Source organism: Sander vitreus, chromosome 21, assembly GCF_031162955.1.
Source record: "Sander vitreus isolate 19-12246 chromosome 21, sanVit1, whole genome shotgun sequence".
In the NCBI taxonomy this organism is placed as follows: Eukaryota; Metazoa; Chordata; class Actinopteri; order Perciformes; family Percidae; genus Sander; species Sander vitreus.
In genome coordinates, this window is record NC_135875.1 from 28,340,380 (window position 1) to 28,363,930 (window position 23,551).

The 23,551-nt window shown below is 44.1% G+C and overlaps 1 protein-coding gene across 3 annotated transcripts in view; it reads left to right on the forward strand.

Annotated features, from left to right (window-relative positions):
* LOC144536574 (RNA binding protein fox-1 homolog 3-like) overlaps positions 1 to 23,551 on the forward strand; it is a 790,727-nt gene that overhangs the window by 666,232 nt on the left and 100,944 nt on the right. Inside the window, exon 7 of one of the 3 annotated variants that reach the window (XM_078279785.1) lies at positions 11,280 to 11,426. The exons of 1 other annotated variant lie outside the window; for it this stretch is intronic. In XM_078279785.1, coding sequence (XP_078135911.1) covers positions 11,280 to 11,426 — 147 coding nt within the window. The remainder of the gene's footprint in view (positions 1 to 11,279; positions 11,427 to 23,551) is intronic. One more of the 3 variants, XM_078279787.1, reaches the window with a different exon arrangement.

Genomic DNA, 23,551 nt, shown 5'->3' on the forward strand with positions numbered 1-23,551 from the left:
CCTCACCTGAGACCACTTTGCCTTGGGAGACCCTACCAGGAGCACAAAGCTCCAGACAACACCCTCAGGTTCATAGGGACACACAAACCCCTCCACCACGATAAGGTGATGGTCCCCAGAGAACGCATTAATTGATGCATTAGTTAATGTATTGTTCCTGCATTAAGTCATGAATGAGATACTATTAATCCTTGTACATTACTGATAGTTCATGAAGTACTACATGAATGAATACATGGTTTTTCATGCATGAAGTCATGCATAAATTCATGAGTTCATTCAAGTGTTACCATAATAATTTTGTTAATTCATTTTTGTCCTCATTAATGAGCATGATTCATGGAATACAAATTATTGCATATTTGTGTTTTACTGTGAAAAAGTCAAAAAAAAAATACATCAAGCAGTGGTTAATATAAAATGATGTCATGTTTTCCCCTGGATAGTGTATTAAGGAGCTGTCGGTATCAACACAGAAAGCTCTTCAGGCTTTAGAGGGTTACACTTTAGCTAGAGCTTACTCAAGAGCCAATAGAAAGCCTTAAAGCCCCTTGTCCTCACCTCCTCATTAGCATTATGTGCTACTAGTTAACAAGTAAGCACTTTGGCTTTCATTAGTTGACTAGTAAACATTTTGGACCACACTAGTTAACTAGTAAAGTCAAAATGTCTCACTAGTGTCACTAGTAGGCTTTTTGAACATTACTAGTTAACTAGTAAATATTGTGAGGCTCACAAGTTAACCAGTATGGTCAAAAGAGGCTTCAACTAGTTTACTAGTAAGCACTTTGGCTTTCACTAGTTAACTAGTAACCTTTTTTGACCACACCAGTTAAGTAGTAATGCCAAAATGTATCTCACTAATGTTACTAGTAGGCCTTTGAGGCTTCAACTTGCTAACCAGTAAACATTTTTGCCTTAAATAGTTAACTAATAAGAAATTTTGGCTCTCACTAATTAACTAGTGCGGAGAGATTTATTTCACTACTAAATGGAATTCATGTTTACTAGTTAACATGTCAGCTTTTGCAGCTCACTAGTTAACTAGTAGGGCTTTTAGTGTTACTAGTTTGGTCCACAGGACAACTAGTGTGTCAAAGAGCTGACTAGTTTGGTCTTTGGTGCTACTAGTATGCTGCCCGGCATCACTAGTAAGTCTTCTGCTGTAACTAGTTAGACAAATGTTCCACTAGTGGCTGAAAACAAGTGACAAGTAAAAGATTTTGTTCAACTAGTAAGACAAAATATCCAACTAGTACTGACCAAAAGCCAAGTAGTGGAAGAACTTGACATCTGATATCAAGGATATAGAATAAATGCTCCAAGGGCTTGCCATAGGGACTGCTGGACAGGTGCCCTGAGCAGTGGGGGGGGTTGGTGTCTTGCTCAATGGCACATTGGAAGTGCCTAGGAGGGGAACTGGCACCTCTCCCACTACCAGTCCACACTCGATGAAACATGAAACAGCGACCCTCCATTTCCCAACCCAACTCCCTACGAAGTGCACTACTGCCACTCCCATTTTCTTTTAAAATATGTTTTATTAAGCATTAACATCAGAAGTTACAAGTTGCCGAAGTAAGACATAAAGCCGAAGCACTATGCTCAAACATTTAACCTGTTTTATTCCCCTCTCCGTTCAGTCTCGAGCAACAAGCAACAATTATTTTTTTTTTTTTAAATAACATGTATAATGTTAAAACAACACAGTTATGTAAGGGAAAAGAATGCTTTCATTAAAAAAAGCAATAAGAGGAAGGGAAGAGACTTCGAAAGAAAGGGCAAAAATTAATAATAATAAAAACATAAGAACAAATAAGCTGATTGAGCTGAATCACCACTCTTTACTTTTCTATCACTACAGTTTTTCAGTTTGGTTCATCCGGTATCCAGTCCAATCCAATGCAATCCATTTTTATTTGTATAGCACATTTAAAAAACAAAGGTTTACAAAGTGCTGAACAACATAGAAACACATATAAAACACATAGAACACTTAAAACAACATAAGACCACACATTAAAACAACATAAGACCACACAGTTCTCATGCTGGGTTAAAAGCCAGGGAATACAAGTGAGTTTTATGGCGGGATTTAAACGATTTGAGGGTCTTGCCAATTTGACCTGTGGAGGTAGCTCATTCCACAGTTTAGGCGGTGTAGCTGAAAAATTATGGTCGCTCCTGGTTTTTAACCTGGTTTTTGGAGCGACCAGCCAAAGTTAATTAGTAGACCTAAGTGACCGTGAGGGGGTGTAAACTTGTAGGAGGTCTGAGATGTAGCGAGGTGCCAACCCATTCAGTGATTTAAAAACAAACAATAAGATCTTAAAGTGTATTCTAAATTGGACCGGGAGCCAATGTAGCAAGGCCTGGGGCCTCATGTATAAACGTTGCGTACGCACGAAAAGCTTGCGTACGCTGGTTTTCACGGACACTTTGTGATGTATAAAAAAAGAACTTGAGGTGAGAATGTGCGGGCCGTCACGCAAACTGTTGAGCAGTCGTGAGAATGTGCGGGCCGTCCGCAAAGTCTTTTCTGTCTCTGTAACGTGGAGAATTCTAACTGAAAGGTGCTGAAAATCACCAAACATTACAAAATAAAGTTTCCACTACAGTTACTGTCATTCGTCTATGACGTTGATTATTCAAAAACATAATTACCACCGCTAATACAAGTTTGATCATTGATGTGGATGATTCACATCAGAATGCCAAAACCCAAATGGGAAATTATATAATCTGCCACTACTCAATAACTTCTGTTGAATTTGAGGGTGTCAAACAAACGACCCTCAGGAAATGCATGTCACCCTCTGTATATAGTTAATATTGCACGCAGCATGGATTATTTATCACATATGAAATATATACTCGATGTGCAACTACAAGACTGGCATGGGAAAATGCAATTGGCTCTGTGAGCCTGACTCGGGCTCATCCATGGGATACGTGTGATGCTCAATTGATCCGTGGATTATGTGTAAATAAGTGAACAAGGTGTGGTAAATTAGGTGTAGCCTATAAAAGGACGCGTAAAAGAAATTGCTATACTTGATGCACAATGGCTGCTCTGGCACTGCTTGAAGACATCGCAAACAGGAGAATCCGGAGAGAGCGTGTATTCAGAGACCAAACTGATTTGCTGGCCCACGATGATGACTGGCTAATGAGTCGATTCAGGTTGCCAAGGGTTATCTTGTTGGAACTCTGTGCTGAGCTAGGGCCGGCTTTACAACATGAGACAGTAAGGAACCACGCGTTACCTGTCTCGTTGCAAGTTCTCACCGCGCTGGGCTTCCTCGCAACGGGGGCTTTCCAGAGAGAGCTGGCTGTCCGATCAGGCATTTTCCAACCATCACTGAGCCGCGCCATGCCAGCTTTATGGAACGGTATCATCTGTATGTCACCCAGGTACATAAGATTTCCCTTCACTGTCGGTGAGCAGGCCAACATTAAACTGCAATTCGCAGCGATGAGCCTATTTCCAAATGTAATCGGAGCCATCGACTGCACTCACATTGCTATAAGGGCACCAGATGATAATGAATTTGCTTATGTCAACAGAAAACACTTCCACTCTATTGATCTGTGATGCGCAAATGTGTTGGCACGGTGGCCTGGCTCTACTGGAAACAGACTTTCAGCAGAGGCACAGGATGGCTGGCTTATCGGTAATATTTAATTTATGATCATTAGGCTACGGTACAATAAGGCAATGATCTTGTATTGGCATCTGAGTATGTGGTTATTGAATACCCGTAGGTGACCATGGTTGGTTGCAAACTTGGCTCCTCACCCCGCTCACAAACCCCCAGAATGAGCAAGAGCGACGGTACAATGACCTACATACTCGGGCTCGGTCAGTGGTGGAGCGGACCATAGGGCAGCTGAAAGGCCGTTGGCGCTGCCTGGATAAGACTGGTGGCATGCTGGTTTACAGCCCACAGAAGGTGTGTCGCATTGTGCTGATGCGGTGTGCTGCACAATGTGGCGAACAAACGTGGTGTGCCTCCGCCACAGCCCGAAGCAGAGATGGACGAACCCGACCCGGGGCCACTGAACATTAGGCCCAATGCAGCAGCCTTACAGCTTTGGTTGGAGGTCATACAAAGAATGTCAAAAGGCAAGACAATATGCATTTCCTTTTAAAGGTCTTTTATTGCGTCACATAAGTTAGTCAGACCATCATTTATTTGTCTTAATTCTGTCACTATGTCCCTCATTGTGTTCACAATTTCATTTTGTGACTGCAGAAAAAGTCTGGCGTCCCTCTGCAGCGGAGGCACGCGGTGCAGCCGATCCAGTGCGCGCTCCATCTCCTGCCGTGGAGGTGCTGGCCACACATGGGTCCCCCCTCTCAACCTCCTCCTCCTCCTGAGTCTCCCTCGTTCCGGACTCCTCAATTTCCACATTTTCTAAAACAAACGAAATTACATCAGTTGGTTCAGACTGCTTCTTATGCTGGCAGAACTCCAGCTATAAGTTCCTCCCCGATGATTGCAGCCACCCTTTCCTCCTGTGGCGTCAGTGCAGGTGCTCCCGACCCCCCACCTGTAGCTGCCACGCTTTTACGATGCGCCACTACTCGTTTTTTAATTTCTAGTTTAACATCGGACCATTTTTTCTTAACTTCTGCCATGCTCCGGTTCTCCGAACCTACAGCATTTACGACCCTAGTAACAGTATTCCAGTATTTCCTTGCCTCCACCTCTGTAATTAGAACCTCGATCTCACAGTCTGTGAAGTTCTTCTTTTTTGCGTGTTTAGCCATTGTAATTCAGTCAAAGAAATGATCTCAGCGGGGCATTTATGGGCAATCTGCATATTAATTTATGGGAGGAGGCAAGACGGGGTGAGTGGCTCGTTCACGTGCGGTCAATCTCACGTTGATAAGTGATTTATAAAGGAAAGGTGCGCATGACCTGGCGTACGAACAATTTTATACATGTGAATATATCTGTGTGTAGGTACTTTTCAAGTTTTGGCCGTACGCCATCTTCTGGTATGAAAGCTGCGCAATCTTTTATACATGAGGCCCCTGGACTGGTGTTATGTGTTCATGCTTACGAGTTCTGGTTAAAAGACGAGCAGCAGAGTTTTGTACTAACTGTAAGCGTGAAAGAGAGGTTTGATTAACGCCAATGTAAAGTGCATTACAGTAGTCCAAACAGTATGACATCTAGGATTTTTCCAATTAATTTGGAGAACCTCTAAGTGAAAACCTCAGCTTCTCCAGCGTCACATTGTACAGAACCTCCTTCATCCATCATCCATAAGATGGGGACAGGACGTTTTTCCAGGTGAAGAGGATTAGGCGTCTGGCTAACAAGGTACTAAAGGCCATAGCATGGTGAGACATAGCCAAAAGGCCCTCATCCATTGAGATACCAAAAATGGCAGAGAGGGGATTTGGAGCTATCACAACATTGTAAGTTATTTATTTAGTGTGTCAACAATTTTGGACCAATAGCTTGTTAGTTTTGGGCATGACCAAAACATATGTAGAAGATTTGCAGGGGATTGACCACATCTGTTACAGACATCTTGAACATCTGGGTGTATTTTTGATCTTTTGAATCTATGGTTAGTGTAATGAATCTGATGTATAATTTTGGAAACCATGTCGGGCAAAAATAGAAGAATTATGAACAAGATCAAGAATATTGCCCCACTGTTCATCATCATTGCTAAGCCCCAAATCCTACTCCCATGAATCTCTAGTATGATGGGGAAAACGAAGCTGACGGACACCATTGGGTCATAGATGTATGAAATAATCCTTTTCCAATCAGGGTCTAAAGTGAGGAGTGTGTCAATTAACGTTTTTGGAGGACAATTAAAACAACTGAGGTACTGATTCTGAATGAAATGTCTAATCTGAAAAAAAAAAAATGAAAAAGGTTGGATGTAGGCAGCTGAAATTTGATAGACAAGTCTTTAAAGGACATAAATGTCCCTGTCGTATACATTTTTAAGTGACCTAATGCCCCCTAAGCAGGCAGCTACCTACAACAACAATACAGACATTGAGGAGTATTCAGACACTGTCACTTCCTACATTAGCAAATGTATTACTGATGTAACCACCACCCAAACCATCACAACCCGGGCTAACCAGAAGCCATGGCTGACAGGAGAGGTCCATGGGCTATTGAAGGCCAGGAACGCAGCCTTCAAAGCTGGGGACACAGCTGGCCTGAGAACAGCAAGGCTGCAGGTCCAGACAACAGGTCCAGACAACATCCCTGGTCGTGTGCTAAAGGAATGTGCAGGGGGGCTTAAATATGTCTTCACAGACATCTTCAACGCTTCTCTGAGTCAGGCTGTTTTTCCATCGTGCTTCAAAGCCACCACCATCATACCTGTTTAAAGAAGCCCTCTCCATCCACTTTCATTGACTACCACCTCGTTGCACTGACCGTCATGATCATGAAGTGCTTCAAAAGGCTAGTCATGGCTAATATAAAATCCATTCTCCCCTCACCCTGGGCCCCTACCAGTTTGCATACCAAGGTAACAGATCCAACGAGGATGCAATCTGTTCTACTCTTTATCTGGCAGTCACCCACCTAAATACCAAAAACTCATATGTCAGAATGCTGTTCATAGACTTTAGTTCAGTGTTCATCATCCCTCAGCAGCTGATCTGCAAACTGGACCAGCTGGGACTCAGCATTTCTTTATGTAACTGGCTGCTGGACTTTCTCAGTGAGAGGCCTCAGGCAGTACGGGTCAGCAGCAACACATCTAGAACCATCATTCTGAGCACGGGGGCCTCCTAAGGTTGTGTGCTCAGCCCCCTGCTCTTTACGCTGCTGACCCATGATTGCGCTCCATTCTTCAGCAGCAACCACATTGTGAAGCTTGCGGACGACACAACAGTGGTGGGTCTCATCTCCAACAATGATGAGACCTACTACAGGAAGGAGGTCAGCCATCTGGCCATGTGGTGCAGCGGTAATAACCTCTTTCTGAACATTGACAAGACCAAGGAAGTGCTTATTGATTTCCGGTGAGGTCACATCCCAAAACCTGAAACCCCCACTGACCATCAATGGTGGTTCAAATTCCAGGGGTGCACATTAGTGTGGACCTCCCTTCAAAATCCCAGCGGCGCCTCTACTTCTTCTGCAAACTGAAGCGAGCGCAAGCCCCCCACCCAACATGTGCTACTTCTATAGGGGCACCATTGAGAGCATCCTGTCCAGCTGCATCACTGTGTGGTACGGGAGCTGCACTGCCTCCAACCGTAAGACCCTGCAGCGCATAGTGAATGCTGTTGGGCGAATCATTGGTGTCCTACTCCCCTCACTCCTGGACATTTACCGAACCTGCCTCACCCGCAAAGCAACCAGCATTTTGGGTGACCTCAGCCACCCCTCACACAGCCTATTCAGCCTCCTGCCATCTGGGAGAAGGTACCGGAGCCTCCGAGCCTGTTCCACCAGACTGGGAAACAGCTTAATTCCCCAGGCTATCAAGAAGCTCAACACCCTCCCCTCTCTCCCTCTCCTCCCCTCTGCCCCCAATAACTCTGGACTCTGAACCCCCCCCCCATCAGGATTAGCACCGGCCACTTTATAAAAGAAGACACTCAGGAACTCTTCCTTTTATATTGCACATTTTCAATATCTTTAGTTTTCTATACTGTTAGATTTTGCCTTACATTTGCACTATTTAGAAGTGATTACTGTATTGTACATATTACTTATCTTTTTTAATTGTATACATTACCTGTCTTTTCATTTTATATAAAACCTTTTTTATCTTTATTTGTATATATTACTTATCTTTTATATTATACTTGTTATATGTATTGAAAAACATATTTTCAATTGCTCTCTATGTCTGGCACATATTGCAGAATTGACAATGAAGCTGACTTGACTTGACTTGACTTTGGATGAATCATTACAATGTATATCCGATTAATAGAGTTTTAACTAATAACTATTTGGAGAGAAAAAAAAAATGTCCCCTCTTTTTTGCTGGGGCAGTAAAAATATACATGGGGCCAGTAAAACCTTGATCTACCCCGGGCCAGTGGGAAATTCTTTTTATGTTGGGCAGACTAATTCCTGCATTGGCACTGAATATTGGCACTGAATGTAAGACTATATGTATCTCAGCTGCCCACTCACCTCAGTGCTGCCTAGCCACCTGCCTATCCGCCTTCTCTCCACTGGATGCCGACCAAGTAAAAAACTGGTCACCTCAGCCAAGACTTCAACCAGCAGTCTTGACCCAATGCCCACCACCCTGGTCAAGGCCTGTTTTCCCATCCTCTGCCATCCAGTGGAAAACATCATGAATGCATCTCTTGCCTCTGGTGTGGTACCATCCAGCTTTAAAATGGCAGCAGTCGTCCCCACTCTCAAAAAGCCAGGCTTAGACCCAGACGACCCCAACAGCTATCGTTCAATCTCCAACCTCCCTTTCCTCAGCAAACCCCTGGAAAGAGCAGTGGCTGCCCAGCTTCAACATCACATGTCCCACCATGAGCTCTTCGAACCCCTCCAATCTGGTTTCAGAACCCACCATAGCACTGAGACCGCCCTCATCAAAATCACTAATGACCTGCTGCCGACAATGGCCTCATCACCATCCTCATCCTCCTTGACCTTTCTGCAGCTTTTGATACAGTTTCCCATACCATCCTTCTCCACCGCCTCTCTGAGCTCATCAGCCTAATATGGGGGCGAGGTTGTGGATGGCCTTGAAGGTAAACAGGAGGACTTTGAATTGGATACGGAACTGGACCGGGAGCCAGTGGAGCTGTTGGAGGACAGGAGTGATGTGTTGGATGGAGGGGGTTCGAGTTATGATGCGGGCAGCTGAATTCTGGACCAGTTCGTGTTCATGGAGGGATTTGTGATGGAGGCCAAAGAGGAGAAAGTTACAGTAATCAGGACGGGAAGTGATGAGACTGTGGACAAGGATGGTGGCAGTGTGGGGGGTAAGGGAGAGGCGGAGGCGATTGATGTTTCGTAGGTGGAAGTAGGCAGAACGGGTAATGTTATTGATGTGGGATTGAAAGGATAGTGTGCTGTCAAGGATGACACCCAGACTCTTAACCTGGGGGGAGGGTGAAACAGAGGAGTTATCAATAGTGAGAGAAAAACTGTCGGTTTTGGATGAAGTGGATTTGGTGCCAATGAGGAGAACCTCTGTTTTATTACTGTTAAATTTGAGGAAGTTTTGTGCAAACCAGGTTTTTATTTCAGAGATACAATCAGTAAGGGAGGTGGACTGGAGAGTGGATGAGGGTTTGGTGGAGAGGTAGAGCTGGGTGTCATCAGCATAACAGTGGACGTGAATGTTAAATTTGCGGAAGATATTGCCAAGGGGAAGGAGGTAAATGATGAAGAGTGGGGGCACACCTGAAGTGACGGAGGACGGAATGGATTTAAGAGACTTGAGTTGAATGAACTGAGTGCGGCCAGAGAGGTAAGATGTGAACCAGTCGGGGTGTGGGTGATGCCGATAGACATTCAAGTTGCCAACCTTTGGCTTTCATGAGACGAAGATCGGGGGTGAACCAAGGGGCGGAGACGGAAAAAGAAACAGATCTGTTTTTTAACGGAGCAAAGGAATTAAGAATATTATGGAGTCCAGTGTTGTAATGAGAGACCAGATCATCGAGGGTGGATAGCTTGTGAGTGTCAGGGAGGCAGGAGGAGTGGATACTTGAAGTGAGAGTGGCGGGGTTGATATTCTTTTTTTCCGAAATGAAATAAGGCGTGGTATTTTAGAGATGGAGAGAGTGAGTTTCACTGTAAATGAGAGGAGAAAGTGGTCAGTTACGGAGAGTTCATCAGCTGTAAGGTCAGAAGGGGTGACAACAGAGCAGCAGATTAAGTTCAGAATATGTTCTTTGAAGTGTGTGGGAAAAGTGGTATGTTGCTGACATCCCAAACTCTCTAAGCAGGAGGTGAAGTCTTTGGTGAGAGGCAGATTGATATTGTTCATGTGGATATTGAAATCACCCAGCAGTATTATGTTTAGTGAGAGAGAGGATAAGTGGGTGAGAAAAGCAGCAAAGTCATTTAAAAATTCACTATTCGGTTTAGGAGGGCGGTAGACAGTAGCAATGATGGAGTGGGACCAGACAACAGATTCAAACGAGCTGGAGGCAGACACAGACACCGGCGAGACTTTCCACTTCTTGCAAGACCTCCTCCCCGGCCGGAGCCACAGGTTGGACAGATGTAAACAAACCCACTAGGAGTGGATTCATTCAGCTGAGAAAAGTCTTTGGGCTGTTGCCATGTCTCGGTTAAACAAAGAAAGTCTAGCTTACAATCGGAGATGAGGTCCTGGATGAGATGTCCCTTGCCTGTCAGTGAGCGGATGTTGAGCAGAGCGATGTTGAGTGAGATGTTATCACAGCTGGTGGTGGTGCTAGCCGACCGAGCTAGGCGGGCTATCACGCTGTGGTCGACAGCCCGGTTGGCGGAGCGTGGAGGGCGATGAGAGCTGGACCATATCTCCAGCGTGGCTGGAACTTCCAGCCTGGAAGGCGATGTCCGGGTGAAGGTAGAGTGCCTCCGGCGCAGGTCCAGGCAGGTGACAGCACAGTCAGAGCAGGTCAATGGCCGAGTACTGATGAAAACCCATCACTAGCAGGTGAACACGCAGTAGAAAGAGCCAGGCACAGACAAACAAGATGTATTTCATACCGGCCCACATTGTGGATGAGGACTTAGGCAGCGTCGGCGGCCAGTGAAAACGCCAGGTAAGGCTCAAACCGGAACAAAACAGATGAGCACAGTGAAGACTCACACAAACGGTAGTGCCGGCAGACCGTAGAAGTATTCCAAATGAAGGCAATTACACCATAAAACCATAAAATGAGTCTGGAAAGTCTGGAAAGTTAAAAAGATAAAAGGTTACCAGTGAGCAGCGGCAGCAAGTTGGCTTGTCGGCCATCTTCTCGTCTTATCTTCAGATAGGGCATATCCCAATAAAAAAATACCCTGACCTAAGATTTGCTACACAGGAATATACATGGTGGTGTTTGAAACAGCTCTCTTTGATGCCCCCATCCCCTCGTCTTTCACCTTCACACTTCCTGAATATTTTACCACATTGTTCTGTCAATCCTCTTCTATTGTACAGGGTAGTTTTTCATGTCACTCCAGCTCATTTTAGTATTTAACGGGAGACATCAAGCTGAACAACCTTGCCTCTCACCTGGGTCTTTTTTTTAGTCCTCTCAAGACTTTTCTTTACCATGACAGGAGCTAATCTGTGGCATCCTTTGTGTTTCCCTGCAGCAGGCAGAGGAGGTTGCACAGACGGAGGGCTCCCAGCAGCTCCACCTGCAGTCCAGCGACTCGTTGGAAAAGCAGCAGCCCAAGAGGTTACATGTCTCCAACATCCCTTTCCGTTTCCGAGACCCTGACCTCCGGCAAATGTTTGGGGTGAGATGACAACTACACCACACTCAAATGCATTTCACCTATAGTTTAGATGAAATTGTAAAGACAATAACAAATGCATTAGAACCGTAGAGGAAGATAGCGTTGTGTGTGTTTCACCGCTTACCTCTGCTAAGATTGCTGTCGATTTTCATGTTCTTACTACTTGTCACTTGAAATGTGTCACCGCTGCTGGTTTATAACCTCCTGACCCTTTTAAGTATCTGTAATTCTGCGGAGAAAGTGCCGATCTACGGCTCTGGCGGACAGTCAAATACGCCGCCGCCTTTCCTAGCATCCACTACGGCGTCAGCCCTGCCTGCTGCTCCGCAACAATCGCCGCAGGAGACGCGACAAGAGAGGCGGAGTTTGTGTCAGGCTTAGAGCTTACCTGGCATCATCCTCCACATGCGATCCTAGCCATCCATTTGTCGGGTTTTGTGCAGAGTTCATCAGCTGCAATCAGAATCAGAATCAGCATAATTGGCCAGGTTTGAGTAAACACATTTGACTCTGGTTAACCTTTGCTCTCAAAGTACAACACTCACTTAATATATAAGAATAAAAACAGAAAGGACTAGGAGAATATATATATATATATATATATATATATATATATATATATATATATATATATATATATATATATATAAATGAATACTGTTAAGTATTAAGTATTACTTAATACTGTAAGTATACAGAATAACAATACAATAACATTTTGAAATCTACAAAAAATATACAATAAAAATTGAAGAGAGGGAAGGAATAGTGCAATACCAGTATAGTCAGATATTTAAGATTTAAATACAAATATAGTGCAAGGCAGTTCAGTGCAAGGGTGAAATATTAATAACAATATTGTAATTATAAGATTGAAAATATGCATGAGGTAGATGAGCAGAACAGTGTTGATTGACTTTGTTCAGTCTAAGGGTGGGGGCTATTTCTGAGTGTTCAACAGAGTGACTGCTTAGGGAAAGAAACTGTCTTTGTGTCGGCTGGTTTTAGCAAACAGTGCCCTGTATCTCCTACCAGAGGGAAGGAGGTTGAACAGTTTGTGACCAGGATGTGAGGGGTCTGCAGAGATTTCTGTTGCCCTTTTCCTGACCCTGGACCGGTACAGGTCCTGGATGGAGGGAAGGTCAGCTCCAGTGATCCTCTCTGCAGCCCTAATTGTCCGTTGCAGTCTGGCCCTATCCCGTTTGGTGGCTGATCCAAACCAGACAGTGATGGAGGTGCAGATGACAGACTGAATGATGGCTGAGTAGAAAGTGGTCAGCAGCTCCTTCGGCAGATTAAACTCCCTTAGCTGTTTAAGGAAGTATAACCTCTGCTGGGCCTTTTTCTGGACAGTCAATGTGGGGAGACTATTTTAGTTATTGTTAAAGATCCGCGTGAAGGTCATCAGCCAGTCTGGGATTTTCTGCAGGGTGGGGGGATGGTCTCTTGTAATCCGTAATCTGTTTCAGGCCTTTCCAAATTGATGCAGGGTCATTGGCTGAGAGCCTATTTTTTAGTTAGGTTTGCTGTTGTTGTATGTGCAGAAGGTCTTGGTTTGCACACATATGATATAATAAGTTACAGTGTCAGTGAGGTCATTGAGGTCTGTAGCTGCAGCTTCAAAAACGCTCCAGTTGGTGCAGTCAAAGCAAGCCTGCAACTCCAGCTTTGATTCCCTTGTCCATATCTTTACATTCTTTGCCACAGGTTTGGACTTTTTTAGTTTTTGCTTGTAGGTTGGGATGAGATGAAGCAGACAGTGGTCGGAGAGTCCTAGAGCTGCCTGGGAAACGGCGCGATATGCATCCTTTAAAAATGTGTAACAGAGGTCCAGTGTGTTTTTGTCCCTGGTGGGAATCTTGATATGCTGTCTGTATTTAGGGAGTTCCTGATTGAGTTTGGCACTGTTAAAATCCCCAACAATAATGGCGAGAGAGTCCGGGTGTATTTTCTCTGTGTCTATTATCTGGTCGGCTAGCTGTTGTAGCGCGTCTGCTACACAGGCTTTTGGTGGTATGTAAACACTGACCATAACAAACGAGGAGAACTCCGGCGGAGAATAGAAGGGCTTATAAGTGAGGGCTGCACATCTTTTTCAGCACTGTAGAATCTGTACACCAACCTTCGTTTAAATAGAAGCAGATTCCTCCACCTTTCGTTTTCCCCGAAAGCTCTGTGTTGCGGTCCGCCTGGATGAGTTGGAAACCAGGCAGCTGAAGTGCGCTGTCTCGGATGTGTTCACAGAGCCAGGTTTCAGTGAAACACAGGGCGGCGGATCTGTGAAAGTCTGAGTTGTTGTGGTTGAGAAGCAGTAGCTCATCCATCTTGTTTGCCAGGGCCCGGACATTTGCCAGGTGAATGGCTGGAAGCGAGGTGCGTAGTCCCCCGCTTTGTTTCCCACGTCGGCGTCTCCGGCGGATTCCACGGAGAACTGCGGCACCTCCAACCAGGATTTCGGTAAAACTTGCTGGGTTTGTGAAAACCGGAGAAAAAGTTCCTGTAGAGGTTTGCCTGATGTTTAAGAGTTCCTCTCTGGTAAAAGTTATTGGTGAAAGACCGCAGAAAGCATAATAAACACACAAAAACAAAGTACTAGAGAGCAAAGTACCGAGGCGACCATCCGCGGCGCCATCTTGATGATTAATCAAGAAGAAGATTAATCTGCGGTGTTCTCCGGGATACAGTTACCGGTGGCTCTGGTCGACTGTACCTGACTCCGGGTGCCCACCTCCCTGCTGCTGGAACGTGAAGCTCTCCAAGCGTGGCTGCGTGCACGGGAATCTCTGCCCGCTCAGTCGTGTTTCCCAACAGACTGAACGGCGTTCAATTCCCATGGTGCTGATCAACACCAGATCCCTCACGAATAAGACTTTTATCCTCAGTGACTTTAACCAGGGTTAGGGTAAGGGTTACCCTAGGGCTTTCACACTTCAGAGACACAAACTGGTCTTACAAAAATAGACTAGGCGCAGAGATAGCAGAGCAAAGAAAAGAGCAGGAAGCAAGATGTACTGCTCATGTGGACATTGACACACTGGCTACAAAGACAACTGATTGTCACTAGAAACTGCGATGGAGACGGAATATGACGCAGTACCCATCCAATGGACATTGGAGAGGCACCTGGGGAGGGGAATCTCTTTATATTTCCATCAGCCAATTCATGTGAAAGTAATTTATTTACTTTCACATATATAAGAAATTTATTGTTGGTGATTTCATTACATACCATTCAGCTGACACTTTTATCCAAAGTGACATACAATTGCTATATATGTATACATAGGACACGTACACACAGGGACACATTGGTTGCTATATCACAGTGGGAATTGAACCCAGGTCTCCCACACCAAAGGCATGTGTCATATCCACTGCGCCATCACCACCTTTTCAGAGCATCTATTACAGAGTCTGTGCGTTGGTGTCGAGGCTCCGAAGTCATCGCTTCCCATAAGCAAACATCAAGCTCAACGCAAAGTAGAACAGGAGTGAGTGTGGTAATTTACTTTACTAATTTACAGACCATACCATTTTAAAACATCTGTCTCAGTAGGCATTATGGCAACTCCACACATTATAGGTTTTCAGGTAAACTGAATAAAGATGAAAGTATCATGACATTGTTATGCTGCATCTAGTCTGGCCTGGCCTACCAGATGTACAGTGTGCATCTCTCACAAGCCAGATGTTAGCCATTCTCCTACCCTCAGCTATCGATTTTGCGCTGACACAGTGCTGTGGAGATAGGTCTAGCTATGCAAGACTATGCTGCATCAAAACCTCTAGATGTTGAATGTTTGGTTGGGTAAAAATTGTGACACTGGACACCACTATCTGCATCTCTTGTGTGTGTGTGTGTGTGTGTGTGTGTGTGTGTGTGTGTGTGTGTGTGTGTGTGTGTGTGTGTGTGTGTGTATCGTTAAGCAAGAATGAGTATGAATAGATATGTGCACTATCTGGAAAAATGATTTATGTGTGTAAAAACTATAGGTAAAGACTAGCCTCCCGACCGCAAATCATTCAAAACATAGTCGGACTGGCTACCTCTGTGGGCCGCTTAATCAGCTTCTTAAAACAAAAACAGCAACAGAGACTGAAGAAATCAAACTGTCACAGACTCACAGTTTTTGCAATAAAAGCAATAATAGTTCTGTTGAGAGTAGGAATTTCTCTGACTCGGATCGTTAAGCAGTCTCAAAAATGGTATCATTACCAATAAAAAAAATGATCCCTATCCCTTGTTAAAAGACCTGGATAGTGTTAACTGATGAAGAAGTTTACCTGCCTACATACACACACAAAGACACACAGGTACATTACTGAGTATAGATGAACTAACACAAATCTAGCATTAACATTTAACTATAAGTAAGCACTTTTTCCCTGACCTTCGCCTGACTCCTGATGGCGTGTTCACACCAAATGTGAGATCTGCGGCGCAATTGAATACAAAGTCAATGCAAAGACGCAAATAGACGCAAAGTTGCGAATGGCGTGCGCAAATGAGGCGAGACTGTGAAAATCGCATCATTCGTGCTGCGCTGCAAATTTGAGTGAGTTGAAATATTTGAACTCAAGCGAGAAATTTGCATGTAGATGTGCCGCAAAGCCAATCACCGTTTATATCCTCTGATGTCCTGACAAAGCTAAACTGCTGCAGCTTGCCTGTGTGTGGTGTCCGCACAGACAGCGTTGCTGCCTGCTACGTTGAGTTTGCCTTTGATAATGACCATCAGTGACAGAATGCTTCATTCACTTTCATTATAAATTTCATTGTTATTTATTTTAGACAAAAACGTTAAGAAGTGTGTGTTTAAAGCTATAGTGCATAGTGTTGCCCCCATGAGGAATGCTAAGACAACAAAACTGCCGGCGCGTCCACATGATACAAGACTTCACAGATCGCACCACCCCCACCCCTCCTCCACGCAGTTACTAGTAGCCAAGGAGGACATGGAGGATTAAAAAAAACATGATGAACCTGTGAAGTATTAAATCTTGAATCTTCATGTCATTGATATTTATTTTAGAACTAAAAGTTATGAAGCATGTGCTCAATTGTAAATCATAATGAAGACAGAGTGCTTTTATTTTGAAACGAAACAGGACGTGTTGAGTTTCAAATCTATATTCATATTTATTAACATATTTCTGTTTAACAGTAGTTCCTTCAAAATAAAAAATGAAATTAAATGTTTTTACTTAAATAATTCAACACAACATTCCTTCAGTCTCTAGCAATAAACCTGCAAAGTGTGAAGTCGATGGGGATATAATAGGAGGCTGGAGATTTACCCCACTCCGATACCACCACCCACCTCCCCTTTCCTCCAATGGAGCAAAACATCTGCTCCTGCAGTCACCTTGTTCCAAGGAGCCGGCCAGCTCACCTTCTCCAGCCTCAGAGCTCTTGATGTGGAGAAAAGAGGAAGGAATGGGGATGGAAGGGCCCATCATTTGAGACAAAATGAATCGTATTCCTCAGTGAGGTTAAAAGGGAGTTTATCCTCATTAGGTGTATAAAGGGTGACAGCTCCAGTTAAGGGTGTGTGTGTGTGTGTGCGTGTGTGTGTCCTTGAATATGAATTGGACTCTAAACATTTTCCCAACAGTCTTCAGTCACTTAGTGAGGTCTCCAAGGTACTGAACACTGCACCACAATTAACCAGTAGCATCATCAGGTAGAACTGTAGAGTCGAGATTGTGTGAAAGAAAGAATCAGAAGGATAGGGAAGAAGATGAAAGGAATTAGAAGAGACAGACAATCCAGTACCTCATAACAATCTGCAATGCTCAGAGGTCATCCATCACTGGTAAAGATCAAGATGGCTGCGCGAAGGCATCGCGAAGCTCCGTGTCTCTCCAGATTTAGCAAATTAGTGGTAATATGATTGTTTATCTCAAGTATTTTCGGTAAAAACAGTTTAGCTTACATATCGTACACCCGACAGGAACTTTTGGACATCGGTTCCAGCAATTCTGACACCGTTATTAGCGAACTTCCAGAGATCGCTAAACCAACGGCACCTCCGAACATTCCCACAGCGACTGGAGGGATCTTCAAACGGGCACGCAAACATCGATGCAGGGGGTCATGTGGTGGAATTTGAGCGAGGCTAAAGCTAACTCCACATTGACTTGCTCTTCCAAGCCTTTGTTTGCTCGCTGGCGAAAAAAATGGATGAACTGCGGCTATGGATCACCACACACAGAATGATTATGGACTGATTATTTCACAGAAACTTGGCTTAACAGTGAAATACCCAACAGCACTATCGAGCTAACTGGATGCTGCCTCCTCCGTGCGGACAGAACAGCTGTTGACTCCAGTAAGACCAGAGGTGGGGGTTTGTGCATTTATGTTAAAAAAACGTGGTGCACGGACACCACCATAACCGATCACTGTTCAGCTAACATAGAGTATCTGCCCAGAGAGTTTACATCAACTGTAGTAACAGCAGCCTATATACCACTGGATGCTAATTCTAAGATTGCCATGAAAGAACTGCGTTCTGCTCTCAGTAAACAACAAACTCTGCATCCCGAGGCAGCCTACATTGTCGCGGGTGACTTCAACCACTCAAATTTAAAGTCTGCACTGCCTAAATTCCATCAAAATGTATCATGCCCCACAATAGGAGAAAATATTTTAGACCAAGTGTACACAAATATGGCTGATGCATACAAAGCTGCTCACCTCCCCCATCTAGGACACTCAGATCACCTCTCATTAGTGCCACAAGTATTCAGCACTCATCAAACGTGTGAAACCAACAGTAAGGACAGTCGAAGTGTGGCCAGAGGGAGCTGACTCGGCACTTCAGCAGCGTTTTGAAAACACTGACTGGAGAGTGTTCGTAACTCAGGCCACCCATGATGGACATTGAATCATATGCCTCCTTTGCATACTTTCCTTGCATACTTTCCCTAATCAGAAGCCATGGATGAACAGTGAGGTCAGACTCCTGCTGAAGGCACGAGACACTGCATTCAGATCAGGTGATGCTCAAGGCTATAGCTCATCCAGGTCTAACCTGAAAAGGGGCATCAAAAAGGCCAAGCACAACCACAAGCTAAGGATTGAGGATCACTTCAAGAACAACTCTGACCCCCGACGCATGTGGCAAGGCATCCAGGCCATCACAGACTACAAAACTACTACCTCCACCCCCCTGTCACCGACACCTCCTTGTCTGATGAGCTGAACCACTTCTATGGCCACTTTGATAGGGACAACAAGGAGGTGGCCATCAAGGCTGTGGTCACTGCAGGTTAACAGCCCCTCACACTCTCCACCACTGATGTGTGTGTAGCACTGAGCAGGACTAATGCACGTAAGGCTGCTGGTCCTGATGGTATCCCCAGACGCGTACTCAGGGCCTGTGCTGTGCAGTTGACTAAGGTTTGGACTGACATACTTAATCTGTCACTAGCCCAGGCAACTGTCCCCGTGTGCTTTAAAACCACCCCCATCATGCTGGTGCCAAAACACTCCACTGCAACAAGCCTTAATGACTTCCATCCAGTTGCACCCCCATCATTATGAAGTGCTTCGAGAGGCTAGTCCTGGCCCATCTCAAGACCTGCTTACCACCCTCACTGGACCCCTTCCAATTTGCCTACCATCAGAACAGGAGCACAGAGGATGCCATCTCTACGGCACTTCACTCTGCCCTGTCCCACCTAGACAATAGCAACACTTATGTGAGAATGCTGTTCATTGACTTTAGTTCAGCATTCAACACCATCATTCCCTCCAAACTGATCACCAAACTCAGTGAACTGGGCATCAATACCTCCCTCTGTAACTCCACATCTCTGAGGACCTCTCTTGGACCCTCAACACCTCTACCCTGATCAAGAAGGCTCACCAGCGTCTCTTCTTTCTGAGGAGACTCAAGAAGGCCCACCTGTCTCCTCAGATCCTGGTGAACTTCTACCGCTGCACCATCAAGAGCATCCTCACCAACTGTGTCATAGTTTGGTATGGCAACTGCTCTGCCCATGACCGGAAAGCACTGCAGAGGGTGCTGAAAACTGCCCAACGTATCATCGGTTCCTCACTCCCCTCAATCGAGGCCATCCAGGGCAAGCGATGCTTGCGTAAGGCGCGCATCATCATCAAAGACTGTTCTCACCCCAACCACAGACTGTTCACCCCACTCCCTCCGGGAGACATCCAACCAACTAAGCCCCCAACCCCCCTCCCCTGGAGGTGGACATCCCCAGTCCCCACCAGGACATCCCCAGAACCCCCCCCCCCAGGACAAGTGCACTACCCTATCCCACCCATAGTGTTCTATTTACAAATGTACTACTCTGATAATGTTATTGTTTCTGCACTACAATGGTACTGTTACCACACTGCACAAAGCCTTTATGTACAGTATATGCGTATGTCTATATGGTTCATACTGAATATCCATATTTATTCTGTTTTTCTTATAATACAGGTACTGGTCATATAATTACAATATCATCAACCAAAAAGTTGATTTATGTCAGTAATTCCATTCAAAAAGTGAAATTTGTATATTATATTAATTCATCCCACACAGAGTGATATATTTCAAATATTAATTTCTTTTAATTGTGATGATTATAACTGACAACTAATGAAAATCCCAAATTCAGTATCTCTGAAAGTTAGAATATTATTATAAAATTAAATATTATAACTGAAAAGTATGAACATGAAAAGTATGAGCATGTACAGCACTTAATACTTAGTTGGGGCTCCTTTTGCCTGAATGACTGCAGCAATGCGGCGTGGCATGGAGTCGATCAGTCTGTGGCACTGCTCAGGTGTTAGGAGAGCCCAGGTTGCTCTGATAGCGGCCTTCAGCTCTTAAGCATTGTTGGGTCTGGAGCATCGCATCATCCTCTTCACAATACCCCATAGATTATCTATGGGGTTAAGGTCAGGCGAGTTTGCTGGCCAATTAAGAACAGGGATACCATGGTCCTTAAACCAGGTACTGGTAGCTTTGGCACTGTGTGCAGGTGCCAAGTCCTGTTGGAAAATGAAATCTGCATCTCCATAAAGTTGGTCAGCAGCAGGAAGCATGAAGTGCTCTAAAACTTCCTGGTAGACGGCTGCGTTGACCCTGGACCTCAGAAAACACAGTGGACCAACACCAGCTAATGACATGGCACCCCAAACCATCACTGACTGTGGAAACTTTACACTGGACTTCAAGCAACGTGGATTCTGTGCCTCTCCTCTCTTCCTCCAGACTCTGGGACCTTGATTTCCAAAGGAAATGCAAAATGTACTTTCATCAGAGAACATAACTTTGGAGCACTCAGCAGCAGTCCAGTCCTTTTTGTCTTTAGCCCAGGCGAGACACTTCTGACGCTGTGTCTTGTTCAGGAGTGGCTTGACACAAGGAATGCGACAGCTGAAACCCATGTCTTGCATACGTCTGTGCGTGGTGGTTCTTGAAGCACTGACTCCAGCTGCAGTCCACTCTTTGTGAATCCCCCCCCACATTTTTGAATGGGTTTTGTTTCACAATCCTCTCCAGGGTGCGGTTATCCCTATTGCTTGTACACTTTTTTCTACCACATCTTTTCCTTCCCTTCGCCTCTCTATTAATGTGCTTGGACACAGAGCTCTGTGAACAGCCAGCCTCTTCAGCAATGACCTTTTGTGTCTTGCCCTCCTTGTGCAAGGTGTCAATGGTCGTCTTTTGGACAGCTGTCCAGTCAGCAGTCTTCCCCATGATTGTGTAGCCTACAGAACTAGACTGAGAGACCATTTAAAGGCCTTTGCAGGTGTTTTGAGTTAATTAGCTCAAGGTGTCTTCAATATTGAACCTTGTCACAATATTCTAATTTTCTGAGATACTGAATTTGGGGTTTTCATTAGTTGTCAGTTATAATCATCAACATTGAAAGAAATAAACACTTGAAATATATCAGTCTGTGTGGAATGAATGTATACATTATACAAGTTTCACTTTTTGAATGGAATTACTGAAATAAATCAACTTTTTCATGATATTCTAATTATATGACCAGCACCTGTATATTCTGTTAATACACTGCATATATCTATATTATTCTTACTACTATTATAAAAGTTACTGCTAAATTGCACATATCTGTATATGTTGTTCATACATTGCTCATATTACATAGCCATATTTATTCTACTCTTATAAGGTAACTGCTAATACACTGCACACATTTATGTTCAATTTATATCACTCTAAACCACCATCTGTAAACCAACTGTATGCTACTGTCTACACTGCACCATATTTATTGTCCTGTCTATGCACCACCTGTCTATACTTGAATATCACATTGCACTTTTCTGCTCTTTTTGCACTTCTGGTTGGACGCAAATTGCATTTCGTTGTCTTTGTTCTTGTACTCTGCACAATGACAATAAAGTTGAATCTAATCTAATCTAATATCAGGGTCACAAAGACTGAAAATCCAAATGTCTGGGTCTTAGGAGAACTGGAGCCAGGAAACGTTAAAAAATTTAAAAGCAAAAACAAAGTAAATAAAATTAATATTCACAGTTTTATGACAAAGAATACAAATTATACAATTTCAATTTCAGACATGCACTGTGTTACATAAATGCGCTGGCAATTTTACGTTGGTCTCATGTCTGAATAAGCCACAGTCATTTTTATTAAAAAGTAATGATGGCAGACTTACTAGATGCGACCTGTAACATTTCTGTAACACTTACAAGTCTAAATTGAATGTCAACACATGAAGGCAGCTGCACAAGATTAGATACACAGAGAGATATTAAATGCACATTGTTTACCTTATCAAGAGCAGTGTGATAATTGATGACTTCATACCGTCTGTTATGTACAAGAAAATAAAATCAGTTTAATAAATTGGCATATTAAATTGGTGATTGGCTGCAATCTGCCATCACTCCAGGACCTGTACACCTCCAGGGCCCTGAAACGGGCAGGAAATATTGTAACGGATCCCACCCACCACGGTCACAACATTTTTTAACCACTCCACTGTGGCAGGAGGCTGTGGTTCATCAGGACCAAAACCTCATGCCACAAGAACAGTTTATTTCCGACATACAATATTAATCAGTCCCTCCAGGATTTCGCAGCCTTTTTTTGAGATTGTTGGGGCCCAAAATGCCTGATTTCGCGGGAGCTTTTGTAAAAAATTGCAAGTTTGTTGCAATGAAGTTGCTGGGACAGTGAAAGTTGCAAAAAAGTTGCAATTTTTTTTTTGTATAGTTCTTTCAAAATAAAAAGGAAACTTGTTTTGGGGAGAATAAAATTACTCTGGGCTGAGTTTTACTAGTAACCTTACCAAAAAGGCTCAGGATGCTGTAAATGTTGGTATAATATGAAAATGGCTAGTGGATTTAAGACAAATTATAATTTCTTGAATGAATCAAATTTGAACAAATGTGTCAGTGGCTTGTTGATCTTTACAGTGTTAGTTAATTTCCTATGCTGGCCTGGCCTGGGACACACATTCATACGGTTTGATAATACTGACTTTGTGTAATCGTGTCGTCTCTTCTCCTTTTTCTCCTGCATCCACCGTGTGTGTTGTTTGTGTGTGTGTGTCTCTGTGTGTGTTTGTGTGTGTGTAAGCGTCAGTCGTGGGGGGTACGGAGCAGTAGCCCCACCCGCTGCAGAGAGCCGACAGCCAGGATGGAAACGGCAGCAACTTCAGCAACTTTTAAATCGTTAAAGTCTACGTTGTTAAAATGTATCGGACAGTCTGAGATGTTTTGCATGGTCTTTCGCTGTACGTTTTGTTGGTAAATGAGTCCCACACACGTCTCGTCTTCATATCAAAAACAAGGAAATGATCAGCCCGTTCTCACTCCCGATTGGTCATTGGCTGTCAGAGTGCAGGTGGGACTACTGTGATTGGTTGAAGTCGCGGGAAACTTCAGGTTATTGGTCAAATGTGCGGAAAAGTTGCGGTGATTGGTCAAAATCGCGAGTCGCACCAAATTCGCGGTGATTGGTTGAATTTGCGTGAATTGGCGCGATCGCAACATCGCAAAATCCTGGAGCGACTGATTAAATTAAGTTAACTGCAGGGCTTAAAGTGAAAAAAAATCCTGAGCCTGAAACTTTTTTCTAAGGGGGGGGTAATGAACG